The sequence below is a fragment of the Amborella trichopoda genome, chromosome 9 (genome assembly GCF_054954075.1).
Source record: "Amborella trichopoda isolate Santa Cruz 75 chromosome 9, AtrichopodaSantaCruz75HAP2 v2.0, whole genome shotgun sequence".
Lineage (NCBI taxonomy): Eukaryota > Viridiplantae > Streptophyta > Magnoliopsida > Amborellales > Amborellaceae > Amborella > Amborella trichopoda.
This window is the reverse complement of record NC_142344.1, coordinates 51,920,237-51,946,266: the sequence shown is the minus strand read 5'-3', so window position 1 is coordinate 51,946,266 and position 26,030 is coordinate 51,920,237. Positions and strand designations below refer to the sequence as shown.

General features: G+C 37.0%; 1 protein-coding gene across 6 annotated transcripts in view; it reads left to right on the top strand.

Annotated features, from left to right (window-relative positions):
• Positions 1–605: 605 nt before the first annotated feature.
• Positions 606–26,030, top strand: part of SAR1 (SUPPRESSOR OF AUXIN RESISTANCE1) — a 48,027-nt gene continuing 22,602 nt past the window's right edge. For all 6 annotated transcript variants that reach the window (XR_016040080.1, XR_016040079.1, XM_088845896.1 and 3 more), the window contains exons 1-13: positions 606–1,124; positions 1,930–2,062; positions 2,200–2,467; positions 4,474–4,534; positions 5,097–5,254; positions 6,092–6,177; positions 8,331–8,432; positions 8,559–8,656; positions 9,760–9,880; positions 18,500–18,682; positions 18,766–18,958; positions 19,114–19,691; positions 22,788–22,950. Coding sequence is in view for 4 of the 6 variants with exons in the window: in XM_088845896.1 (XP_088702022.1) it covers positions 934–1,124; positions 1,930–2,062; positions 2,200–2,467; positions 4,474–4,534; positions 5,097–5,254; positions 6,092–6,177; positions 8,331–8,432; positions 8,559–8,656; positions 9,760–9,880; positions 18,500–18,682; positions 18,766–18,958; positions 19,114–19,691; positions 22,788–22,950 (2,335 nt within the window). In the remaining 2 variants the exon portion in view is untranslated. The remainder of the gene's footprint in view (positions 1,125–1,929; positions 2,063–2,199; positions 2,468–4,473; positions 4,535–5,096; positions 5,255–6,091; positions 6,178–8,330; positions 8,433–8,558; positions 8,657–9,759; positions 9,881–18,499; positions 18,683–18,765; positions 18,959–19,113; positions 19,692–22,787; positions 22,951–26,030) is intronic.

The following is a 26,030-nucleotide window of genomic DNA, read 5'->3' as shown; positions in this document are numbered from 1 at the left end:
AGTGCAAATTAAGTGGGTCTTAAATATTTCTAAATCTTAAAAATAGGCTGTTTAGATAATGTGTTGTAAGATTTATTATTTGAAGACTAAAACTTTTTTCTTTTTCATTTTCATAGCGTCAAGATGAGCAGTTGGAGGGTTTTCCACCATCAAAACAATCTTTATGGATGAATTGTTGATCATTAAAATCCTAACAACTTTATCCAATGGGTGTGGTTTGCATAAGGTTGCAACTTTAAACAATCAAATTAAGTCGCTCCTCCAAATTTTATCATAAATATAAATTTGGTGTCAAAATTTTTTAGAATGACTTGAAAATCTATTTTTATCTCTACTTACAAAATTTTAAACTCTAAAAATAGTTCAAATCAAATAGACCTATAAATACATGAATATCTTTAAAATGAATAGTTATTGTAAGATACACTATTTTTGGGACTCAAAATATTATCTTTCTTTTCATATTCATACATCTCAATGTTGAAATGATCACTCAATATTGAAATGATGAGTAATATTTTATGATAGATTTTTGAGGTGCATCTTTATTCTACATTTTAAAATTGCAGCCTTGTATAAACTTTTTCCTCCTCCAAGTGCCTAGTGCAAGCTTGACGCCTTATATTCCTCTTTACTAAAAGAGGACTATACTGTATAAACTGGCATCCGACCAAACCCTGAAAATCAAAATCTCTCCCCGCGCGGAATAAAGGTTCATTACTGCGCCACCGCAAAACCCTGTATAAACCCGAAGCCAAACCCTCATGGTTATTATTCTCTTCTTCTCTATCTGGAACCCTAGCTCAAAATTACAATACCCACTCACTGCAAGTTATGTGCCCATTAATGGAGATTGCATTTTTTGTAAACCCTAGGTGAAGACCCAGTTGCCATTTTCCTTGGTAATTCTCTGAGGATCTTTGCTGCCATTTTATGGCGGCTCCAGCTGTTTCCGCTCGGCCATTTGCTGGCATGGAGGTGCCTCTTCTCGGAAGCGATTCAATTCAATGGAGTCAAGTTACAGTGCCTTCTTCTCTCTCGCCATCACCTCAAACTGTGGCCCCGATTACTGAGAATATTGCAGGCTGCCATGTTATTGGTGATTCCTCTCGCTATATTATCTGGTAAATGTTCGTCATTACGAGTACTGATACATTTAGTTGGAGCTTTTTTCCTTGGTTTCTATGTTTTCATCTGGTATTTATTGTTCAGGTTTCTCTTGATGCAACTGTCCGTATAGGCTCTGAAGCTTATTGAGCAGTGGAAGTGTTTCTTATAAACCCATTATATTAGTTGTTAGGGTACATATTTGATCAAGAAACTTGTCTCAGCGGTCCCAAAACAGGCATTTACAAAGAGTAATGGCATATGTTATTCACCTCCCGTCCCCCGCAATTCGTTCTCTAACTTTTATACCCAATTATCATTCTTGGTAACCTGATTTTATTAGTATTTAAAATCCTATAATGAGATTTCTCTTCTGGGAACTGCGACGAGCCAACTGGAACAAATTTTGAACCTCATACATACTAAAAGTGGGCAAAATGTCACACTAAGTGAAAGTGGATGCTGTCGTTCTGTTGAGATATATATTGGCATTATTTATTATTTTTAATGATAGCTTGTATGAAGCTTTTGTGCTACTTGTAAGCAACTTCTGATCAATTTCAATCCCAATTGATTTTCATGTGTACTAGCTGTCAACCAATATGTGCATTTAGCTTTTTGTGTACTCTAATGCTTCTATGTGTGTTGTGACATTTGATTTTGAATTAACTGGGGGGTACCATTCAATGAACAGGCTGAATTGAGCCTGACACTGTTTTAATGTCTGACAGGAAGTTCTTCCTCTTATCCTTTGTAGCGCCTCAACCATTGGAGCTCTTCGTAGATACCATTAATTATATCTTTTCCTTTGCCATTTGACAGGCGAATTCACAAAAATGTTCCAAATACCATTGAATTGGTGGAATTATCACCCAACAGAGAATTTCCAAAGGGTGGACTGCGTCTCATATTCAAGGACTCCCTTTGTCCATTTGCCTATATATGCAGACATGAGGTCGGGAATCCATTTCAAAGTATATGTTTCTTCTTTTTGATTGGTTCCATCTCAATGTTTTGTTGATTCTTGTGAAACTTTTATGGTGGTGTTTTATGTTTATTTGTTTTTTTGAAGTCATTGAAATTACGTTTTAGGTGCAAAATACATCAGGGATATCCTATGTGCTTTATGCTTTGACGGTCTCTGGAGTTGCCTATCTTTTCAAACTTCGAAGCCCTTCAACTTATGTATCAGGTTCTATCTTTCCTGAAGCTGATATGATAGAATTTGATATACAACGTCATCCTTTGCACCCTGAGAAAATAACTGCAGTATCTGCGACACTGGGCCTCCTAACGATTGGGGGACAAGATGGTTCAGTTTTTTGTTGCCAACTTGGTGTATTTGATGAGAGTTCCCCAGGTATTCGATTTTCCCCCAGTTTATTTTGGATTTACACAATTCACATAAGTAGATAAGATGATTATGTGTTAGTATTTTAATCTCCCCCTTTACAATGATAATATATCATTAGCAAGCGGTATCATTGAAATAATTTTGCATGTTCCATACAGTTTGCATTTGCCGGTTTGCCCTTTTATGCATATACTATGTATTAGCTCAATTTTATCTATAAAAAAATAATATATTTTTGAGGAACTATTCGAAAATCGTATTAAAAATCATATCTATCAAAAAAACATACTAAAAATTATATTTTTGAGGAAGAATCGTATTGGTGTAAAGGTTTTATGTACATCAATATTTCGAAAAAGAAAGGCCACCAAATGTTGCAAGCTCATGTACAAAACTGGTCATGGCCCATTTGGCCCAAAAGTACACATCACAAATTGACAATCCCAAATAACCGTGAAAAAAGCAGGTATCCGGACAAAGGAGGAGGAGAGAATAATGACGGGAAGTATGAGACAGAGGCAGTAGACAGACAAGGAATGACCTAGATAACTTGATTTTTGGCATGGGATTCCTAATGCCCTGCTTTAGCTGAAGTGTTTGCAACCTGATTAGCCTCCTTTCGGGCGTGGCGAAACATCACCATCATATCCTTGTGCTGGGAAACCAGCATTCTCGTGGAAAATAGCACTGAGATCTGTGGCCTGGTCATAGGACACATCCCATAGCTTGGAGCACCTTATCCATGTTCTGCTATCCTTGCCCAACTCTTACCAATTCCTTCGAATCTGCTGAAAAGGACTCCACATTGGAGTTGAAGTCATCGTTTTGGGCGGCTGGAAGGAGTTTCCTTTGATAGTCGATCTGAGCATGGTCAATTGGAGAATGGTGTATTGTGGGGTCGTATTGTATGATAGGGGGAGGATTCAATGTCAGCTGCATGTCTGAGAACTGCTGGATGGGAGGTGGTCTGCTTTGAATAGGTGGCACAAGGGGGGGGAGAGCTCCTCCTGTAATATTAAAATCTTCAAGGGAAGTAAGCTCAAGGGTAGGAGAGCGAGGGCATCACAGTGCGAAGGATGATTGATGTGGGCGAAGGGGAGGGTAAGGGGGTAGCATAGTGTGATTGATCTGGTTCCAAGGGAACAAAGGTCTCAGAAAAGACAAAGAGTGGGAATGACATATGGATGGGGGGATGGTGTGGGTCTTCGGAGAAAGGGGTAAGGAAAATATGGAGTTCGGGGACGAGGGGCCCTGATTGTGTTTCTTTCTTTCATTTTTTTTTTTTTTTTGGGGTGGGGGGTTTGGGGAGGTGGCTGAGTTGGTTGGAGGCTTGGGTTGGAAAGGGACCGTTGTGGTGAGGAGGTGGTATGGTGATGCCTACGTGGCATGTTGGAGTCCTCGGTTGCTGGCTGAGTAGAGAATGAATGGACCCAGGATTTTGGATAAGGAGTTTGATTTGGGGCCACCTGGTAGGTGAGGGTTGTGGCGAAATAGAAAAAAAAGTATCTGAATTAAGGAATGCATCGACTAAATTTTATGGGTTCACCATGCTTGTCCCTCCTTATGGGGATTCACATGCTGCATTATGTGGCCGTCAAGGCACTAGTACTTCTAAGACATTTATCATTTCACTTTGAAATATGTTGGCATAACATTGGTCTGCCATTAACCTGTTTATGCTCTTATTACTGATTCTACTGTATTTATTACTATTCCTATGTTTCGGTTGTGGAGCACCTAATGGAAATGCATTGTTGCATTTAGGTTCCATATGTTAATGTGATTGTCCTGTGCCTTTATATACTTACACGGTTCCATTTTCCTTGGCATTATCTGGTATTACAATAAAAAATAATTTCTGGTATGCTTACGGGTCTGATTTAGTGGTTATAATGCTGTATCATGTCAGTGACTAGAATTCTTCAAATATGCTGTGTTAAAATGCATGATCTTGTGATTCATTTTAATACAACCTTTTAAATGCTCATAGTTTTGTACATGATGTTGAACAGGTTTTTTGTTTGAGTTGCGAGAAGAGGTAGGAATTACTCGTCTTTGGGGGCATTTGGGCAGGTAGTGACTTTTTTATGAATTTTATAGACATCTTAAGTTATTTTTAAGTTTTTTGGTTGTTATTTGAGGTGGATTATTGTTTTTCCACTTTCTAGCTAAATGCTCCTATCAGCAATTGCCAAGAGATTTTCTAATTATGAACTTCTGATAGTGTTTATTAATCTTTCCCATATAATAGGTAATTGTTGATTACGTGTTAAGTTATGTGATTGCAAAAGAGTACCTTCTGCGTGAACCACTGCTAGTCATAAGCTTATTGCTTGATGCATATGAAATCCATGTTCAACTCAGGGGTATCTTGTCAAACTCAATTTTATATGTAAAGTTTTTTGAACTCTTTCCTACCTTTGTGATAGAGTTGCAGACATCTTGAGTGCACAATTGTTTTGAATGATGTTATTGTTCGTCCATTGAATTGAAGACAGCTTGATGGTTTTGGCAATTCCTGGGAGTCTTGTGTGGGGAGTTCTTGCTTATCTTCAACAATTTTGCTGAAAACTGGAATTGATTTCATATTCATACAGATGGATGACTAATATGTAATGTTATGCTTTCTGAGCAGGGGCAGGAGAGCTGGACCTGTCCAGAGTCAAGTGGTTGCTGATATATACGGTAGAAACTTATTATTTGTACTCCACACAGATGGGAGTTTGCGAGTATGGGACCTGATTGATCGTGTAAAGCTTTTAAGTCATAATTTAAGCTTAGTGGAGTTAGAAGGCAAGTTTTTCTTCTTCTCCTCTGTTAATTGCAGTTGTTAAGTTTTGTTTCCTTTGCTCGAATAACTGTCGGTGAAGAACTATGAATTTCCATCGTAATTGTTGAATACTTGCAATGAATTGATTATGCTGCCTGTAGTAAATTCTTGAACCCATAGATGGAACTATTTTATGTTTTAATCATGTGATGTATCGTCATGAAGTTGCTGTTAGCGATTTCATACCTCAACATTTAAAAGAATATGGCAAGTTTGTATAGTTTGTTTCACTTTGGCGGAAGCTGTCATATAATTTGGTTTGGGCCTCTGGGTCACTTCAAATCTCTAAAAGTTTGCGATTCTTGGTGTTTTTGGGGTCTACTTGTTTGAAGAAGACACGTTCAGAGAATAATCGAATCTGCTGTTTACTTTTCTGTTTTTCTTAATTTAAATTTCTGTCCTTCATGGCTTTAAACATGGGAGCACAAAATTTTCTCTTAAGTTTTTTAGCCCTTAATTTTGTGGCATTCCTTTACATAAAACAAAAGAAAAAGACAATTATGGTAGGGTTCTGTTCAAGATTTGAACCCTTTTTCTGTTTTTTTTTCCCGTTAGATAATAGGTAATGGCAATCTGTGTCAAATGTTACATGCAATCAAATAACATAGTAGGGGGCACAATTGCTTATGGGTTATCCAAATGTCCACTAGAAAAGTAAACCATATCTTTTTATGGTGTACTTTTGAAGTTCTTTTTTTTATTGTTAAATTATAAAGGTGATCACATATAACATTATCGTCGCAATACTTTATAGCTTTCTAAAGTATTACTATTACATGTTCCTTTTGTTTCTTCCACAGGATTTACCCCATTGCGGCTAGAAGTTGGTAATGTGAGCCATGATGCAGATACCATGGCTTTAGTTGTGCAGTATGGAAGTTTATCGGTATGTTTCTTGTGAAAAATTGCCGATCTCTTTGAGATTCTCCTTTGTTTCACTCATCTTCTTGTTCTTGAATAAGTCATGAAGCTATTTTGTTATTAACTTATTAATTTTTTTACTGTTCGTTTCTCAGAATACCTTCATAGAAAAATCTATTTATTGTGTGTACACACAGGTTCCTTTTAAAATATTTGGTATCGAGTAGGAAATATCTTGATTCATTTTGAACTTTCTCATGAACAACCCATGCGAAACAAAACTTAGTGTTTTTAAGTTGGTAAAGTGAATTGTAAACAACCCACGCAGGAGAAAAGGTTCAGATATCAAGCCATCTTTGTTTGGAGGGCAATAGATTGGGTTGATCTAGAGTTTCAAAGGGCCATATCCTTAGGATTGGGGAGTTGTGATAGGTTTTAGGTTAGTGCATGCTGTGGGCTGTCCTTTATTATGTCTTAGATTCCAGTTCTGCTCCACGTTGTTGTGTTTAGGGAGATCTATTTTGGCCAATGCTTTAGGAGAGGGAAGGGTAGATTGCTATGGTAGTCTTGGTTTAGAAAATATTTGAGGGTTAAGATGGTTGCTTAGTTGACCAGTCTCCTAATGATGTTAGAGATTGATTTCATTTTTCATAGAGTGGATAGGTTGGTAAAGACTATGGATTGGCTTTTTCTAGATGAGCCTTTCTCTTAGGTTGTTTGTCATATAGAGATGAAGAGGGATCCCATTACTCTGTGAATGGTTCTATTTAACTGGTTGGTCATCAAGGATACATTATGTCGGGAAACCGTCTCTGACATAATGACTTCTGTATCCTGGAATGCGGAGAGCGTAGAAAGAGGTGGTCCGCATCTTCTCATTCATTGCAAGTTTGTCCGAGGGGACATCTACGGAGACTGCCTCGGTACTGTCTGAGGTTCCTATTGCCTTTTTAACTTTATGAGTGGTGGGCCTCTTATATGCAATATTTGGATGTCTTCTGGGATGTGTGGAAAGTCAGAAGCATGAGGATGTCCAGAGAGATTATAGCTTGTAGGAAGGTGACGAAGAGTATATCAAGTTGGCCTTCACTATACGTCTTGTGGGGGGTAATATGATGGATCCCACGAGAAAGCATGAAACTTTATTAGGCAGTGGACGTTATCAAGGAGACCTGGAAGTGCAGTTTGGTTGGCGGTCTCAAGCTAACCTTCAATAACTAAATCTGATAACCAAGGCCGGCTGATGTTGTTGTTTGATGTAGATGAGTTTGACAAGGTGAAGAAAGAAGTCACATGGCTGATTGGTTTGTGGATTTAATGCAGAATGTTTTGTGAGGTTTTTTGATGTTTCCTATTATGATCATGTGGACTAGTAGGACATCCACTGGTCTATGGAGGATAGAGGATATATTAGATGATATCTTTTTGGTAGCTTGCTCCTTTGAGATATCTTTTGAGCTGTTATCGGTGTAGTTAATGATTTGGCTGGTACCTTGGTTCAGAATGTGGTACTTAAGTGCAGTTTGAGCATTGGGAGTGTTTGCCATCCTCTTAATTCTTCCAACTCTTTTATTCTGTACTTTATTTTGCTAGAGAAGTCGATCATCTAAAAAATGTATACCAAACTGTGGCAAATTACGTAGAAGCTATTGCATGTGAACTTCCACAACATAAAATAAGTTGGGTTATTTCAGTATATTCTTATGTTATTTCACTATATTTTTATGTTCTCTTATGGCTTTTAATTTTAGAATGTCTCAAATTTAATATTTTTATGAACATGATTTGGTTTTTGCAGATGGTGATCTTTCATTTTTTCATTATTTCATATATATCTTTATGTCTTGTGTTTTGTTGTGGTGAGCTTCTTTGCACCAGTCTTCACTAGGCATGCACATTTCTTTATTCTTCTAAATCCCTTCAACCTGGTTACTTATGAAGAAAGTTCCGGTTTTTGGCTGCCTAGTGGAATTTCCTTGTCTTTTGTATTACGTTATCTTGTATACATATATGCCTTGTTTTCTTGTTGCAAATTTGTTTTTGGGAGAGGGTAACAGTTGTCTGTTTTAATTAACAAATTAACATATTGCAGTTGTTTAATTCTGGGCCATTTCTTTCCTCATAATTTTCTGATGTACAAAGTGCACTAATTATAATGTTTATAATTCTATTTTGAAGGGACCAGAATCAGATAAAGTTGTCATTTATGGCTTTGATATTAGTTTTGGGGACAAGATCACTCTATCACCACAGTCTTCAGTACAGCATGTCTACTTGGAGGTGGTCAAGTTTTGCACACGAATTATTTGCTGTATGATCTTTTTATGGTGTCAACCATATTTTAATAAAAATTAACATGTACTTATGAAGATCTTCCTGCGTTCTGAGTCCCTCTTTTTTAAATAGGGGAAGCTTGTTGATATGAAACTATGTCATAGCAAACTCTGGGTACTGAAAGAATACAACTCAATGTTGTATAGTTTGTTTCATACTGATCTTGACAGGTGAGTCCTAAATGGTACTTAAATAGTAGTTCGAATTTATGGGTTTTTTTGTCTTTAATGTTTTCTTTTTCCTCTTCTATTTGTTAATTCAGTTTTATTGCATAGTGATGAAAAGTTGATTCAGTTTTGGTTCTGTCTTGAGGTAGCTCTGATTCATCCTAGGTGATAGTTTGTGCCCGGTGTCGTATGTATCAACATGATGCAAATCATCGAAGGTGCTGCTCTTAATGTTGATGTCATATTTAACAATTTTTAGACATTCCATATCCTTCAGTGTTCTTCATCTAAACAGTCCACCTTTAGCTAGCTCAAAACCCGTTAGCATCAGGGCATGCAAAATTTCTCAAGAGCATATACTTTTGACATTATATAATGGGCATTGGAAATGTGCAGTAGTTAGAAAACTGGATGGGAACTGGCACCCACCTATTCTAAGTCTTCAACCAATTTATGAATAAAAACAAAAAAAAACAAAAAAGTAAACAAAATTTTGAAACTTTAAACAAGCTTTAGGAACCTAAATTGTTTCTAAGAACAAGTTTTATAGTATTAATTTTTTCAATATGGTTTGGTGTCAATAGGTCTGAGTCGTGATTTATTGAGGGACTTGGACTGGTCATCACCGGTTCTGAGTTGAATTGGAAAAAATTGGCCAGTCTGGTCCGGTCTGATTTTTAAATACCTGGAACTGACTTTCTTTCCTGTGGAATGGCAATCCTTTTCTTGCCAACTCAAGGTGTCTTCTACAGGTTTGGTGGAGTAAATTATTTCTTAAGTCTCCATTTCTTTCTAGTTTTTACATGTCCATTTGTCATTGGTTTGACTTGTATGTGGAGTTATTATTTCTTAATATGTGGAGTTATTATTTCTTAAATCTCCATTTCTCTCTAGTTTTTACATATCCATTTCTCTCATTGGTCTGACTGGTGCTTATATGTGGAGTTAACCATTTTCCTAGTGTGCTCATTATTATCTATAGTTGCAGTATGTATGGCTAACCATTTTCCATGTGCTTATATGTGGAGTTAAACATTTTCCATGTCTGCTTATTATCTATAGTTCTAGCTGGGAATCTTTTTGATAATCTTTAAGGTTATTTTCAGGGGAAGTGCATGCAACTATTGCTTGCAAGAAGCTGTTGTTGCTGATCAACTATTTCAGAGCTCTGATTGTGCTGCAGATGATCTTTTATGCATTGGTTATGCAATTTCATCGCTAATGAAGGTACTTGCTGCTTAAAATATGAAAAAAAATATGGAGGCAATTTATGTGATGGTAGGTATTTAAGTTATTTCATTAACTCCAAAAGTATCAGCTGTATCAGCTGTCTGAGATTCTGTATGCACTATCCCTGATAGATCATAGAATACATTAGAAAGTAGAAAGTGGAAACTTGAAACTAACTTTATAGAAAACAATTTGTTCGTGAATATGTATTTTATTTTCTTCCTCTCTAGCTTTGCTTCTTCTCTACCCCCTCTCATGTAATCTGAGTACACCCATTTTGTGGGCTGCCAATTTTTACCACATCGGTGGCAATGTAAGTACAATTTATCTATATGAGTCAAACAGTTTCAAAAAAAACTTTGTAGGAACAATTGAACTAGAAGGAAATCATATTATCATAATTCATAAACATTAAAAAACTATATCACAAATTTGCAATTACAAACTATAAAGTTACAAACTAAAGGGCTATCAAGATTGAAGAGTTCAAAAGTCAAGACAAATCATCATATTTCTCAAATCTCAAGTGTAAATTTCAAATCTTTATTAAACAAGTTATCTAGAGAGTCTCCATGTGCATCATAAACATCAATATCGTCCTCGACGGCCTCCACATATTCTTCTTCTTCCTCGGTTTCCTCGAAGTCGACCTCCTCCTCCTCCTCGATCTCTGGAACGAACATGCAACTGAATCGAGCTTTTACTTTATTGTGTTCTAGTGTTAGGGTGTACTTCTTCATTATCCTCTGCGACTAGCTCATCATCAAAACAATTTCTGCTGTTCCTTTTTTTTAATCGATTTTAGGAAGAAAAAGCTACGAAAGTGGCTATTGCTTTTTTTTTTTTGGGGGGGGGGGTGGGGGTGGGGGTGGGGGTGGGGGTTGTTGTGCCCCCCCAAATAAAACCCTTTCGCCCCCTTTTTGGGGGAAAATTACCTGAACATCCCTTTTTGAGGGTTTTTTTTTTTTTTGTCCCTATCATGCTGATGTGGCGCATCCCACCAAAGCACATATGCGCTGTTTTGCAATGCGCCTCCTGGCGCATATTGCATGATGCTGCCGCATTCTAAAACAATGGTTGGACCTAATGTACCATATGTCAATTGTCAATTCTCTTAGATTTTCGGTTTGTTGATATTCTCCCATTTGACCGTTTCTTGCTTCTCGGATCCTAAGCTCTTATGTAATCTGCAAGGACCACAAGTTTCTCAAAACTATTATTTGCCCTTCTTGGAATATGGAACAAGGTAAGATTCATGTTGATGTTTCTTGATATTTTTGCTGTGCTTATTTGTTTATTACCATTAAACATAAACCTTATGGAGATCGAGCCTGTGGGCATTATGTAATTCTGGAAAAGATAATATTTTCTTTTTTGGATTTGTTTTTCATTTATTTAGTTGCATTTTATCATTAAAAATGGAAAGTAAACAATTTCGGTATCAATGATGAGGACATCAGGCATTAGGCTTTTAGTTATTAGATCTTTTAATATATTTTTGTTATCTAAGGGTGTTTATGTCTTTTTAACTTTTAGATAAATCATGGGTGGTTTAGTCCATTGTTATTTTATTTTAATTAAGGGTATTTTGTGTCATTATGTTTAAGAGAAAATTTATAAATGAGAAGAGAAGCCGACTCCAAATACTTGGGACAAGGCTCTGATGATGAGGTATAAACAAAAAGAGAGGGATGTTCAGCCCCTAAGATATTTTATTTTTGAGAACTTTCAAAAAGAAAAAAACCCTAAGAGGACTTCTTTTAACTCTTTTATTGGAGGCCGTAGAGAAGACTTGGTAGCATCTCCCAAGGTCTCGCCCTTCTTAAGGTATTCTTCAATTTCTTTATTTTCTTCTTTGCCATCTATTCTCTTCATCTCCTTTCTTACTTTTTTACTTCCCTAAATTCTTTTATGCTCTCCTTTCTTTCTCCCCTTTTCTTTCCTTGAATTCTTTAGTATACTTACTCCTTTTTTTTATTGTTTTCTCGCTTATTTCTCCGGTTTACTTCTATATAAAATTATTAAATTTTATCATATTCCACCAAATCAGCAAACATTTCCCATTAAAAATCCACTAAAACCTTAAAAGTAACCCACATGTCCTAGAACTAACCAAAAGCAAAACCCCTTGAAACCTTACCCCTAATTTCACACATAAAGTCGAAACTCTATTTTTTACACCCAATTAAGTTCATAACAACTAGTTCTGCAGACACTCTATTTTAAAGTTTTTCTTCACCATTTCCTTCTCTATGGGCTGTAGGCTAACTTTAAATTGCATCAAGATCAATTTTTATTTAGCTGATTTTGTTTGAGGATCCATTATGGAGTTAAAATCTCATCTCCTGGGCGTTAAAATAAATTCTTAAAATTGCATGTTGATTTAGACAAGCTTGTTTAGTTAGTTTTGTGGATGATTGCCTGCTAAATTTGTAGATATTTAGTCTTACTTGAAATTAAAGTGTTTTACATACGTGTTTTAGGGTCTTGCAATCGTAGATTGGTGAGAGATCGATCTTAGGTTACATTATTTTGGTATAAGAGCAAGTTCTATCCTTGGGCCACATGTTATTTTTAAATTGTTTAGGGTCTGTCCTTGGGTTTTAATGTGCTCATTAGGTCTTTAAGGTGTTGTCCCTTTGTTGTAGTGCCCCATATGTGCTGTTCTACTTAGTGATATAGCATTCATTTGTGTTTTAGTTGCTGTCCTAAGGGTAATAGAGAGAGTTCTTGAGGTTTTTGGTTGCTGTACTAGAGCTCCTAAGTTAGGAATGTTTGTTCAAGTGGCCATCTAGAGTGTAGGAAGTGTCCTTAGATCTAGGAAAGTTCTATTTTTGAGTTTAGGTAAGTTTGCATTGCATGGAAGATCTGTGGTCCTGACCAAGACTGTGGCCAAGCATGGTGGTTGCCAACAGTCCATCCTACTATGGCTTGATCAACGTTATAACTCCTTCCAGAATATCAAGGAGCGGTTAGAGCAAATTGGTAAGTTGTAGGTGTTAAGACAATGCTTCCTACCAGCCCTCTGCATAAGCCTTGCTAAACGCTATTTTGCATCACTCTGAGAGGAGTCAAACACTAAATTAGGAAGAAGATGGAGAGTATGATGATGATCCATTCTTTCAATGATCTTTGGCAGTATCATAAAGAAAAGCGGATCGGTGATAAAAAAAAATTGAATAGAGCGTCAGCTAAGGTGGAGAGTAAGGAGATACATACAGTCTTACTTCTTATTGCTAGGAAGAGGCAAAAGAGTCCACCAATTACGCAAGAGGTTCAGCCACTCTTAGAGGATTTTATTGAGCTCAACCTGAAACAGCTTCTTGAAAGCCTTCCCTCTATGAGGGATATGCAACACTCTATAGATCTCACTTGTGGATTGAGCCTCCCACACGTGGCCCACTTGTGGATGGGTACAATAGAGTATAAGGAGTTGTATAGGCAGGTCACAGAGCTGCCAAGAAAAGGACTTATGCGAGAAAACTTGAATTTATGCACGGTCCCCACACTTTTTAACTTCAGAAAAAGATGGTGCTTGGAGAATGTGTGTAGTCATGCAATTAATAAGATTATCATCAAATAATGCTAGATATGTCGAGTGGTACTCATATTTTCTTCAAGATCGACTTGAGGAGTGGATGCCATCAGATTCATAGTTGACCTAGGGATAAATGGTCAAGCTAAGACTATTGTGTTGGTCGATGAGAGGTATTTTTTACCTAGGTTGAGGCTCAGTTGGAAGCAATATGTGGAACCTGTTGCGTTTCTCAGTTTTTAAAAGTCAATCTTAGAATACTAGCCTCTATACTCCACTTCCTATCCCAGATGCTCCTTAGGAAGATGTCAGCATAGACTTTGTGTTAGGTTTGCCTATAACCGTTAGGAGGTATGGTTCTGCATTTGTAATAGTATATTGTTTTTCATAATGGCTGATTTTATTCCTTATCAAAATACCTTTGATGTGTCTCATGCTGGAAATCTTTTTCTTTGGAAAAGTTCGTGCTCATAGTGTACTTAAGTCAATCTCATATGATCAAGATACTAGATTCTTGAGTCATTTTTGAAGAATGATGTGGTCAAACAAGGTGCCACTGTACAATTCAGCAATGCGTATCATCCTCAAATTATGAACATAGGAAAGGATTTAGGACTAGATGGTATCATGATAGAGGCGTGGAAGTACGTAGATGTGATTGGCCTATGCTGGCTTACGAAGTTGTTCAATAAGGTGTTGAAAACCAAAAAACGCCAGACAAATGGAGAAAAAGTGCCGTGCTACCTATCTACAAGAACAAAGGAAGCATATAGAATTGTACGAACTATCGAGGGATTAAACTTATGAACCACACTATGAAGTTCTAGGAGAGAGTGGTTGACCAACGACTAAAGCATGAAACGAGTGTATCAGAAAATCAATTTGCTTCCAGGGAGGTCAACTATTGAAGTCATTTTCCTACTTAGGCAAATGATTGAGAAATTCAGGGTGAATGGAAAAGACTTTCCATATGGTCTTTATTGATTTAGAGAAAGCATACGATGGGGTACTTAGAAATTTAATTTGATGGGTGTTGAAAAAGAAAGGAGTCACCAGAAGCTATATTGATATGGTGAGAGATATGTACAAGGGGGTGCTAGCGAGTGTGCAGACAACTAGTGGATTGACAAGTGAGTTCTCAATGACAATGGGCCTACATTAGGGGTAAACACTTGGCCCGTATCTCTTTGTTTTGGTTATGAACGAGTTAACCAGACACCTACAAGATGAGGTACCATGGTGTATGTTGTTTGCATAAGACATAGTTTTGATCAATGAGACTAGAGGTGGCGTCAACACAAAGTTAGAATGTTAGAGGGATGCTTTAGAATTTAAAGTTTTACAATTAGCTTGACTAAGTTAGAATATATGGAATGTAAGTTTAATAATAATAGGAGTACATTTACAAATTTTTTTTTTAACATTCTCAAAATAATAATAGAAGTAGAAATGAGAAAGTAGTTAAGATTGGTGGTAAAGAAATACGTAAAAGAGATGCCTCAACGTAACATCCCACCTTCCAATCCCATTATTATAATGTAAACATAAAAAGTTTTAAACAATTAACTTCATTAAAAAAGAAATACATAAAAGAGATTGTTTTTGATATCTAGGGTCGATAATTCAGGAGAATGGCGAGATTGAGGAATATGTCACATATAATATTAGAGGTGGGTGGGTGAAGTGGAAATGTGCATCTAGAGTTTTATATGATCATCGCATACCATTGAAAATGAAAGGGAAGTTGTATAGGACAGCTGTAAGACCAGCCATGCTTTATGAGTTGGAATGTTCGCCGGTTAAGAAACATCATATTCATAAAATGAGTGTAGCTGAGATGAGGATATTGGGATGGATGAGTGGCAAGATAAGAAAGGATATAATTTAGAATGAATACATATGAGGTAAATTAGGTGTGGCTTCAATAGGCGATAAGATGACGAAAAGGTAGCTTAGGTGGGCTGGCCATGTGCAGTGTAGACCTAATTCAACACTGGTTAGGAGGTGTGATTTGGTTCAAGTGGAAGGCTCTAAAAGGGCAAGGATGGGGCCCAAAAGGATATGGGTAGAAGCAGTAAGAAAAGAAAGGTGATTTTGGTCTTACTAAGCGTACCCTTGATAAAGAAGAATGGAGGAATAAGGTTTATGTAGCAACCCCAAATAATTGGGATCAGCTTGGATGATGATGATGATATCATCTTGAAATTGATGGGCAGATTGAGGTAGTCAAATCTAGTTTGGGAAATGTGTTGAGGTCTCTTGGTTGAGTCAATGGGATTTGGGTCGTCCTCGGGCAGAATTTGCTTATATAGCTCTGTTAACTAATTAACCGGGAAATCACCCTTTGAGATAGCATATGTTCACTCCATTCCACACGTGTTAAGAGTGTTCCATTAGCTTATGTGGGGAGCATAAGTGCCAAAGCTGATGACTATGCTCAACACTTCAAGGAAGTATATGAAAGCCCTTGATATGTTGAGAGTCAACTATGCTAAGTATAAGGATGCTGCTGATGAGCATTGGCACGACTAATCATTTTTTGTAGGAGACTCTGTCGTGGCATATCTAAGGCATAAGACGTTCCCAATTGATACTTACAACAAGTTACGTCAGTGAAGGTTTGGGCTGAACCAGATTCTCAAGGAACCAGGTGATAAGGCTTATCTCCTAGACCTTCCTGGGTACCTTTACATCTTGCCGATTGCTAATATCTCCAATCTCTACGAGTTTCAAGGATATCCATATATATATTTGGGATGCTCATGCTAGTTCACTAGGGACCCCAGAGTTACCAAGAACTAATGAGGATGAGAAGTGGATATTGGCAGATGTTCGGACAGTTGATATACAAAATAAATTATATAGGAGATACTAGGTAAGTTCGACAGATCACCTGTTTACGAATTTTTCGTGGATTAGTGAGTGTGAGTTACAACGGAAGGTGAGAGGATCTCTAATAACGTTTCATGCAGGCATCCTTGATGGGGTTAAGTTTTTCCTAACTTGGGGAGAATTTGATCAGGACATCATGAAATTGTGATTTTAATTCTTTTATTTTGTTTTTGTAACATGAAACTAGTTATTTGGTCTTTTAATTTATTTTAGTTACCTATGGGTATTTATGTCTTTTGAAATTGTTGAGAATTGTGAGTTATTTTAGTCTGTTATTATTTTATTTTAGTTAAGGGTATTTTATGTCATTATATTTAACACAGATTGTATAGGATGAGAGATAACACAGATTGTATAGAAGGAGAGCGGGACATCCAGTCCCTAGGGTGCTTTATTTTTAGAACTTTGAGAAAGAAAAAGAATTCTAGAAGGGCTTCTTAAACTCTTTGATTGAAGGCCATAGTGATAGCTTGGGAGCACCACCCAAGGTCTCTCCCTTCCAAGGCATTCTTTAATTTCTTTTTCTCTTCTTTGCCATCTATTCTCTGCATCTCATTTCTTCCTTTCTCTCCCCAAAACTCTATTGTGCTCTCTTTTCTTTACCCCCCACTTTTTTTTTTTTCCATTCCTTGATTTTTACAGTATTCTTCGTAACATTCCAAATCTGCAAACCCATTAAAATTCCACTAAAACCTTAAAAGTAAACCCATAGGTCCTTAGAACTAACCCAAAATAAAGCCCCTTGAAACCTTAGCCCTAGTTTCACGCTTAAAGACAAACCTTAAGTTTTGCACACCATTAGCTTCAAACCCTAGTACTAGCTGTGCAGACCTGCCGGAATTAATTTAAATGTATTATACACCCTCTTTTTCTCCTTGGCCGTCGGCCAGCTTTAAATTTGATAGGGATCAATTTGTTTTAGTTGATTTTGGTAAAGGACAGATTTCAGTCGATTACAGATTTGAAAGCTCATATCCTGGGCATTAAAACAAATTCCTAAAATTGCATGTTGATTTACATAAGTTTTTTTCTTTAGTTTTGTGATGATTACCTGCTCAACCTGTAGATATTTAGCCTTATGTGAAATTAAAATATTCTTGCAATTTGTTTTAAGGTCTTGTAATTGAAGATTAATGAGTGGCTGATCTTAGGTTAGAATAGTCGGTGGGAGTGCTACGCATTAAGTTGGTACAAATTCCTATGGGGCTACGAATTTCTTGATGTACCCTATTTTACTCCGTCGTTTATCTAACTGAATTTGCTTCCCTTGGTAAATGATTAGCAACAATATATTAAATTTTTTTAAAGAACATGCTACAGTTCTCATTGTAATGGAGTTCTCCTTTTTTCCACTTGAGTTGATGCTATGTTTATGGGATCCACTAGTGAGAAACGGTTTAATAATGCTAACAGCGACAATTATCTTTGTTCAAATGTCTATAGGCTTCTTGACCAAGTCGAGTGAATACCAAGGCCCTGTAACATCCTTATGTAATTCCCCTTTCTTTGCAGCATCTATCGAAAGCTAAATGTAATGTCTCCTTGATATCTGGTATTTGTGGTGTAATCTATTTGTACTTGTATCTTTTTTCTGCTTACATTATCATTGAAAGTGATATAAACACTTTTGACAGTATATGACTGAATGACAAGCAAATCTTAAGCTCGTTACTGAGAAAACAGAAGGGAGCCCTAGAATATCTATCTATCTATACACACATACAGACAAACATGCAGACATACATACATTATATTTAAAGGGAGCCCCATGATTGTCACCCATTTAATGATCGCTGGTTTTAACCATTCCTTGGTGTTTTGGACATGTCATGGTCTAGCACCTGGTCGATTTGAACCCAGGTGGCAGTTCAGTGCAGTTCTTTGTTTGAACAAAATTGGATTTAATCATTCTGAACTATGCTCACTGCACTTATTCATGATGCAATCCACATAGCTTTTCTTTCAGTCTTCTATATGCTTTTGTTTATATTATTTGTTTTTCACATGATATTCTGTCCCACTTTACTGTTTGATTGAACTTAATCTGAAAATTGATCTCTTGACAGCCCAGCTTTAAATGCTATGTATTGCAACCTTCATTGGTCAAGTTTATCTTAGAAGGTGGTGCACCGCCATTCTTCCAGTGAATATCCTTCATCAGGTCTCAATTTATTTGATTTTCTTTGCAGGGTTCTGTTTCGCAGTTTCTATCATCCACTTTTGTTCGCAGGCTACTACTACTGGGTGTTCATCAGCATAGTTCTTTGTGTGCATCTCTTCGGAATCACATCAGTCATCTTACTGACAGCAACTTCCAGTATCTTACTGTTGAAGGTTTAGAAAAGGAAATGTATTCTGCCATCCAGAATGAGGTACCTGGCCATATTGTTATTCTTCTGGTATTTCCATTGCTTGGTTTTAATCTGTAATATGATTATGTGATTTTTTTGGCCAGGGAGTTGCAGAAAGTCCGTTGTCGGTGATGCATAATTGGAAAACTTTTTGCAGTCAGTATTTCCAGTTTTGGTGTCAGGAGAGTGTACCATATGGTATTCTTGTTGATCCTTTGACAGGAGGGACTGGATTGGTTAGGAGAAACTCAATTTCATGGTTTCGTTATCTTGAAGATATCGAATCATTTCTATTTGGTAAAAGACTTTTAGCTCCTTTATTCTGGTGTATATTTTTAAACTTCCAAAAAGCGGTCCTCTGTACCATACATTCTTAAGACTGTTTCTAGCACTTATGAATTGTTTAATGATTAACTCATAACTATTTTATTTCGAATTTATATTTTATTCAGGACCCTTCAGCGATGCTGGGGATTTTGTGAATTCGGGCTTAGTACTACTGGATGATGACCTCGATTCTGAAATTCTTTGTGAAATATTGAGATGCATTAATAGTATCAATCACCAATTAGGTAAAGCTGCAAGAGCTGCATTATATGAATCACTTGTGAACCCAGATCTTGTAATATTTGATGATGTTATCCCACGCTTTGTGAAGATACTGGAATCAGGATATGATTCATTTGTACGTACCAATTATGCATCTCATTATGAAGGCGATACCGCTCATGCCATGGAACACATGGATCATAAAAATCAGAGGATGTTTGCTATTGACATGCTGCTTTCTCTACAGACATTGTGTAATAAAGCTGGTGGCTGGGGTAGAATTTTGAATGTCATTGAAAATTATCTGAACTACCTCATTTGGGAGAGATCCGAGGTTGGACAAAGTTCTGATGCGAAATCTTTGTATAACATGCATAGTGAATTTTTGGTGTATGCTACTTCTCAAGTTGCGAAAGTACTGCTTGAAGCTTCCTGTGATCTACTTCTGTTACTAAATTATGTCGTGACCATCAGAGGACAGGTATCATCTTATATAATGTCTTGCTAAATGAGAGCTGATTTTTTGATGGATGGTTTGTGCAGTTGATGGTTTTCAATTTTTCTCAAAAAAATGTAGGCAACTTTTTTCTTTGTAATAGCTTCACAATAATTTCTGATTTTGTTTTGCTGTCTGTAGCAAATGGGATTTCTTTCTTATCATAAACATTTGTAGACTATGATATATTTGTCTCGGTAACCGATAATTGTTTTCTGTCATAGATAAACTATATGTGTGCACCCCCCTCCTTTCTCCTCTCCTAGCATTTGAATGAATGCCTAGGATAGCTTGTCATGCCTAATACTGTTTTGTTTATTTATAAATCATCTTGACATAAATATGGGGCGTGCCTTACGCTCATAGGGGCAAACCTAAAAAGATATAAAAATATTTATGTAAAATAGAATTACCAAAATACCCCCATAACTTGCAGGGGTCTCTTGGCATTTTATTTTTTCAGAAATTTTTTATGTCCTTTTTGGGTGTGTCCCTATGAGAATAGATACACGCCATGTTTCATGTCAAGATGATTTATAAAACGCTAATTTCAAATAAAATATTCTGAGTTCCTATGTTATTCTCACTTATTTCTACTTTTTTCTCACTCTCTCTACAATTGTTGTCTGAGCGCCCAAATATGTGGGACTGCCGTCTTTAGGTTGAGTTCTTTTATCATATTACTGTAGTCTCAAAAAAAAATAAAAATAAATTCTGAGTTGTCTGATGAGGATCAGATGCTCAGAGGCAAACTTCTGATATAATGACTGATGCTATTCTAGACATCCATTAAGATCGACGGCTGGGAGATGGGGCACATATATAATTTATGCAAGGGAGGGGGCATATAATATGGTTTTCCATGTGTGATTATCATCGATAACTATTTGGAGTATTATTCTTCTCTTTTACATTTTTTCTTCTTTTGCACTATTGAAGCTAATTTTCACAGGAATTTGATTCCTCGAGTTAACTCATTAGTGATCAATATTATGTTAAAGCTACTCATTTAAAACTAATATATTTGGCACAATATTACTTTGTTAGTTGTTTGTCATCTACCATTATATATATAATTCTATCTGCATATTGTGTTAGATGATGTTCGGATGCAGTCAACTTGAAATCATTCTTGCTTATTGTTCTTACAATCCACTATTTTACTTCTCTCTCTCTCTCTCCCCCCCCCAATCCCCCTCCCTCCCTCCTTCCTTTTGAAATCTATCCTTCATCCCTTATCTACAGGGGCAAACGTCCTTTCTCCCGAACGAGAAGCAAGTAATATGAAGGCAGTATTGCTCATAGGTTTGGGATTGCTTGGACTTCATCATCTTCCTCCCATATTCCAAATCCACCTATAGAAGTGAACATGCAAAAAAGGGAAACCCATTAAAAAACCAGCAGAGCAAAAAGGCTTTGAGGGTAGAGACCGCAAAGATCGTTAGGGTATTTTTATGTATGGATTTGAGTGCATCTCCTCATCGGAAGGAGATTGATGAAGGAGAGCAAGCTTTCTCTGAGCCCTATTTCCCTTCCCACCCTACAACTAGCGAGCATGAGCTCTTGGAACTTCCTGTTTGTACCGATTCTATGTGCCCACCTATTGAAAAAAAGGATTCTATGTACCCACCTATTCACGAGGTATTTACCATCCATGAGATCGTTACCATTCTTAATTTCAATTTTTAGTAGTTTCTAATCGATGGCCTAGGCACAAGCTTTCATAACATCCTCCATAAACCAATTTCTGTCAAGAGAAAGCATCTCAATCCCATCCCTTTTATCCTCCAAAACAAACCCTTATCTCCAATTATGATAGTAAGCGAAATCCTCTTGCTCCTCGATCAAGTGTTCAGATTCCCCTGTAAAATCCTAGATATGTGCATCGAACCTATTGTATCTCGCAAGTATTTGCCCTAACCCTAGATTACTATAACCAGAGCTATGACAATGACTCAAATCTTGATATGATTGTTGAGATGAAATTAGAGGGAGGCAGGGAGTGAGGGAGAGAGAAAGTTTTCTTCGGAGGTTGGAGAAAGTTTTTCCCTGCTCGATAAATGAAAGTGCCGTTATTCATTTCAATGATAAAACACATTTTTGGGTGTTATATAAGGTTATATGGGAAATTGCATGAAAAGTAGAGGTACGTTGGATAACTATCGGAGATAATCAGGAGTACCTTGCATATCCAAAAGAGATTATCATGAGTACTTTGCAAATCCATACATGCCCCTAGTATATAAAATATTATTAAATGAGAGTGCCTTGTTTCATATTGGATCCATCTCTTGGGTTGCATATGTTTCACAAGGCATCTAGTTTGTTTAAAATATGCATACGATGACAATGTGGATTTATTGAGCTGATAAATGTGGTATATGTGCGGTATATAGTTTGAAATTATTTTAGTCTTTTCTTAATTCTTAAAGTGTTATTGTCATGCATGAGTGCATCCATGGTATCTGTGGATTACAACAAGAAAGATTTGTCACACTATACAACATGAAACAAAAAGGACTTGAGTAGTGGCTGCACATTTTTAATGTGCTCTCCGAATGGATTGATAAGATTCGATGAATCCTATTTCGCACGTTATGAGTTGGCTGACTCATTGGTAAGAAGAGGGAAGATCTTGCTCAACTATAATTGTTACAATCACCGAGGGTTGTTGGAAGTACTGGATTGTTTTTTAGTAATTCTTTAAAATGTAAGTTGTAACTTTGATACCATTTTAGTGAAGTAAATTTAATAATAAAAAAGAAAAAAAAATGTTGAAAGTGGCAGGTATTTTGGATATTTCACCATAGCATATTGTTCTTACGTTCTTCATATGTGATGGTTACTTTGTTGTAATTTACTTTGTTTGTTCTTGGAGTATTAATTGTCTAGAAGTTACTATGCTGGATTTTTTTGCTCATAAATTTCTGATCATGACTTCATTCTTTAGACGAACTCCATTTATTTAGGAGACTTGAAGAATGTTTACAATGGTTGTTTCCTAGATTATGTTATTCATGTGTGAAGGCAGTAATTTATGTTTGATTTTGCTTTCCTTATTTTTTTGTTTATTGTTTGCAGCTTGGTCTAATGGATGAAGAAAATTTCAAAATAAAAGTTCAGTTGATCCCTGTGGTCCATGATATTATTAAACAGTGGTTTGTTGTTCATATGATGGGTACAACACCATCTGAATGCCCAGTTCTGGAGGATTTCAGTTCGCAATTATCATCATTACATATTGGTAATTATTTACTTTCCACAAAATATAAATGCATTAACCCCCTTGGAGTAAATTTTGTGAGTATGCGATCTTACCACTCACAATTTATTCATGTTTGCTTTCTTTTGAGAATAAGGATAAGTTTCGTAGTTTCTTGGTTTTTCTTTTTATTTTTAATGATGTTTTGAGTATTGTTTCATTTAGATTATGTGGAATTCTTCTCACTGTTCATTTCCATTAAAAGAATTCTCCCTGTTCAGTGATGCATAGTGTTCTCATAGAAATCTTGTGACATGCTTTTATGTCCTCCTGCTAGCAATAGGAGCTGTTAGTATAGATCATAGTTTGGAGCTCCTTGGAACTTGGTTCGCTTGTCTTCCCTGATCTTGATTCGAGTCTCGATAACATGACAGAGTTTGAGTTATCATATTTGATGGCTTAAAAGACTTGCGTGAGTTTCTGTCACAGATTTAATCAAGTATTTGGTGTTTTTTTTTTTTTTTTTTGGGATACTGTTGAAATTGTATTAAGTAGAAAGAAAGTTACATATGACCCCGAGGGGCAAAAAATCACCGAGAGAGGTGATGAACGAGAACTACAAGCTTAGATTACGAAAAGAATCAAAAGGCAGACTGCGCAAGGTGTAGCTGAACTTGTGCTATTCTGGTGAGGCTCCTTTCTTAGCTAGTGCGTTGGCCACTTGATTGGCCTCCCTCCAAATATGAGTCCAAGAGACCTGCATATACCTGCAAAGATCGAAAATTTCGTCAAAGATTGGACAAGTCTTCATGGTGGGGCAGATGAGTGGGAGGCCCAAGAAATGATGTTTGTGGCGTTTCCTTCTACTATGAGAGAAGAGCCCCAAGAATGGTTGAAGATCCTGAGCCCTTCCAAAAGGCCCTGAGCTTCTGCCTCCATAGAATCTGCCGATCCAATGGAAGAGGAGAAGGATAAGAGGGAAATCCCCTGGTGGTTTCTGAGGATGCCTCCTATTCCGGCTGGTCTAGGGTTGCCCATTGAAGACCCGTCGAAATTAAGTTTGATTTTGTCTACCTCGGGAGGCCTCCATTGGGCTGAGCGGGGCACTTTCCTCGGTCTCTATGGGAGAGGATGTTAACCCAACTTAGGTGGAAGTCCGAGGTAGACAGGATCCTAAAGCGTCTGTGATTGGTGGCCCAAACTGTCACCATTCCCCTGATGGTTTCCATGGCCTTGTGGATGGGGAAGAAATGGCATACGAAAATTCTGATGTTTCTCTCCTTCCAAATGCCCCAAAGGATAGCTGCATTCATGGCTTTTCAAAGCATGGTTCCAGATTTTGGCTAGGGAAGGAAGGCTGCAAGCTGATATAGATGGGTCACTGATTGGGGAATTTCCCAATTCCAACCGAAAAGTTGAAGAGTGTTGTTCCGAATCCGCAAAAGGGCAGTAGATGGATAGGTGGGCATTGGTCTCCTCGTTGGAGAAACACATCTATTGGGGGTTTGGATTCCTCTCTTTTGGAGTTGGTCTACCGTTAGCACTCTACCGTACAAGGGGAGCCAGTTGAAGACCTGGATCTTGGGAGGAATGAATGAGTTCCATGCTTTGGAAATCGTCGGGATTTTACTCCCACGGGCGTAATGAGGAGGATATTAAGAAAGTCCCCAAGGGGTTCGGGGTCCATATTATTTGATCATCCCCTAGAGCTGGAAAATGGTGAGTACGAAGGAGGGATGAGAGTTCTAATAAGGCTGGAAGCTCAGAGTCCCTCAAGGGTCTTCAGAAATTGGGATTCCAATATCTCGATGTACCCAAAGAGGGGAAAAGTTCCTCTATGGAGGCTGAGGGGTCCCTGGTGAGGCGAAAAAGGGTTGGAAAGTGAGTGGAAAGGGGTGTTGTACCCAGCCAAAGGTCGATCCATAATTAATTTTCGAACCATTCCTAGGGTTGTATTTGGTCGTTTCTTTCTGTCCATTTTGGTTTTGGAGCTTCAAGAAGGTTTTCAAGGTTATGCTGGGCCATACTCTGCTGATTTCCATTGTAAACGCTCGCCATCTATATAGTTCGTGAGTTCGATGAGATTTTGGAAATATTTTGGTGTCTCAATTTGGACATAAACAATAATTCTTTCCTCTGGATAACATGCTTGTATGTATCTGTCTGTACACCTCGCCCTCTTGCATGCACTAGTGTTCTTGTATTTGTATATCAATGGATATATTTGTCTTTCGGTCTATTTATGCTCTTCTTTATGTGCTTGTTTGTTTTTTGGGAGAACATTTTCTCCTGGATTTCTTTTTCTGGGGCAAATGTTTAAAGGAGAAATTCTTTCTCGAGCCTATGTTTTCCGTGTTTGGTAACTGTGTGAATTCCCTGGGTTGATAACCTGTTTGGGATATTTTGTCCCCATAATCTTTAAAGTAGCCTGTTTTTAATTCATTGAAAATTTTGTTGATTAGATATTGGGAGATTTTTTTAAAATAACCCATTTTAGAATAACCGATTTTTTTAAAATAACCCATTTTTAAAATAACCCATTTTTTTAAAATAACCCATTTATAGAAGGAGTAACCAAATGGGTTCATATCAAATTACGTGGGAGGAAAACTTACCGCCATAAGCCAATGAAAAAATGGTGGTCTCTGATCAAGGACTTTATTAAGCAGTTACACTGCTATCAATCACATTGTTTATCTTCTATCAATCATGCTGTTCATCTTTTATCAATCATGCTGTTTCCCTATCATGATTCTGCATGTTCAAGACTAATGAACTGCCATACTGTTATCAATCAGACTGTTAAACAACCATGCTTTTATCAATCACATTGCTAATGAAATGCTTATTATTGCTATAGAAGAAAACATGGACCCAAAAAACAGAGAAATCAAATCCTACAAAATTGATGAAAGTCGATCTGTGTTGATGAAATGCATGGAAAATCAACAAGAAATCAAGAGAGTGTTCAGGAAAATTCATGCAAAATCTGACTGAAATCAACAAAAACTAAAAGGCAATAAAAATCCATCTACAATCAATGAAAATAAAGCTGTTTTTAGGGAGAGAATAATCTGTGTCAGTAAATCGAACTAAAATGAATGGAAATCCAATTGAAAAAA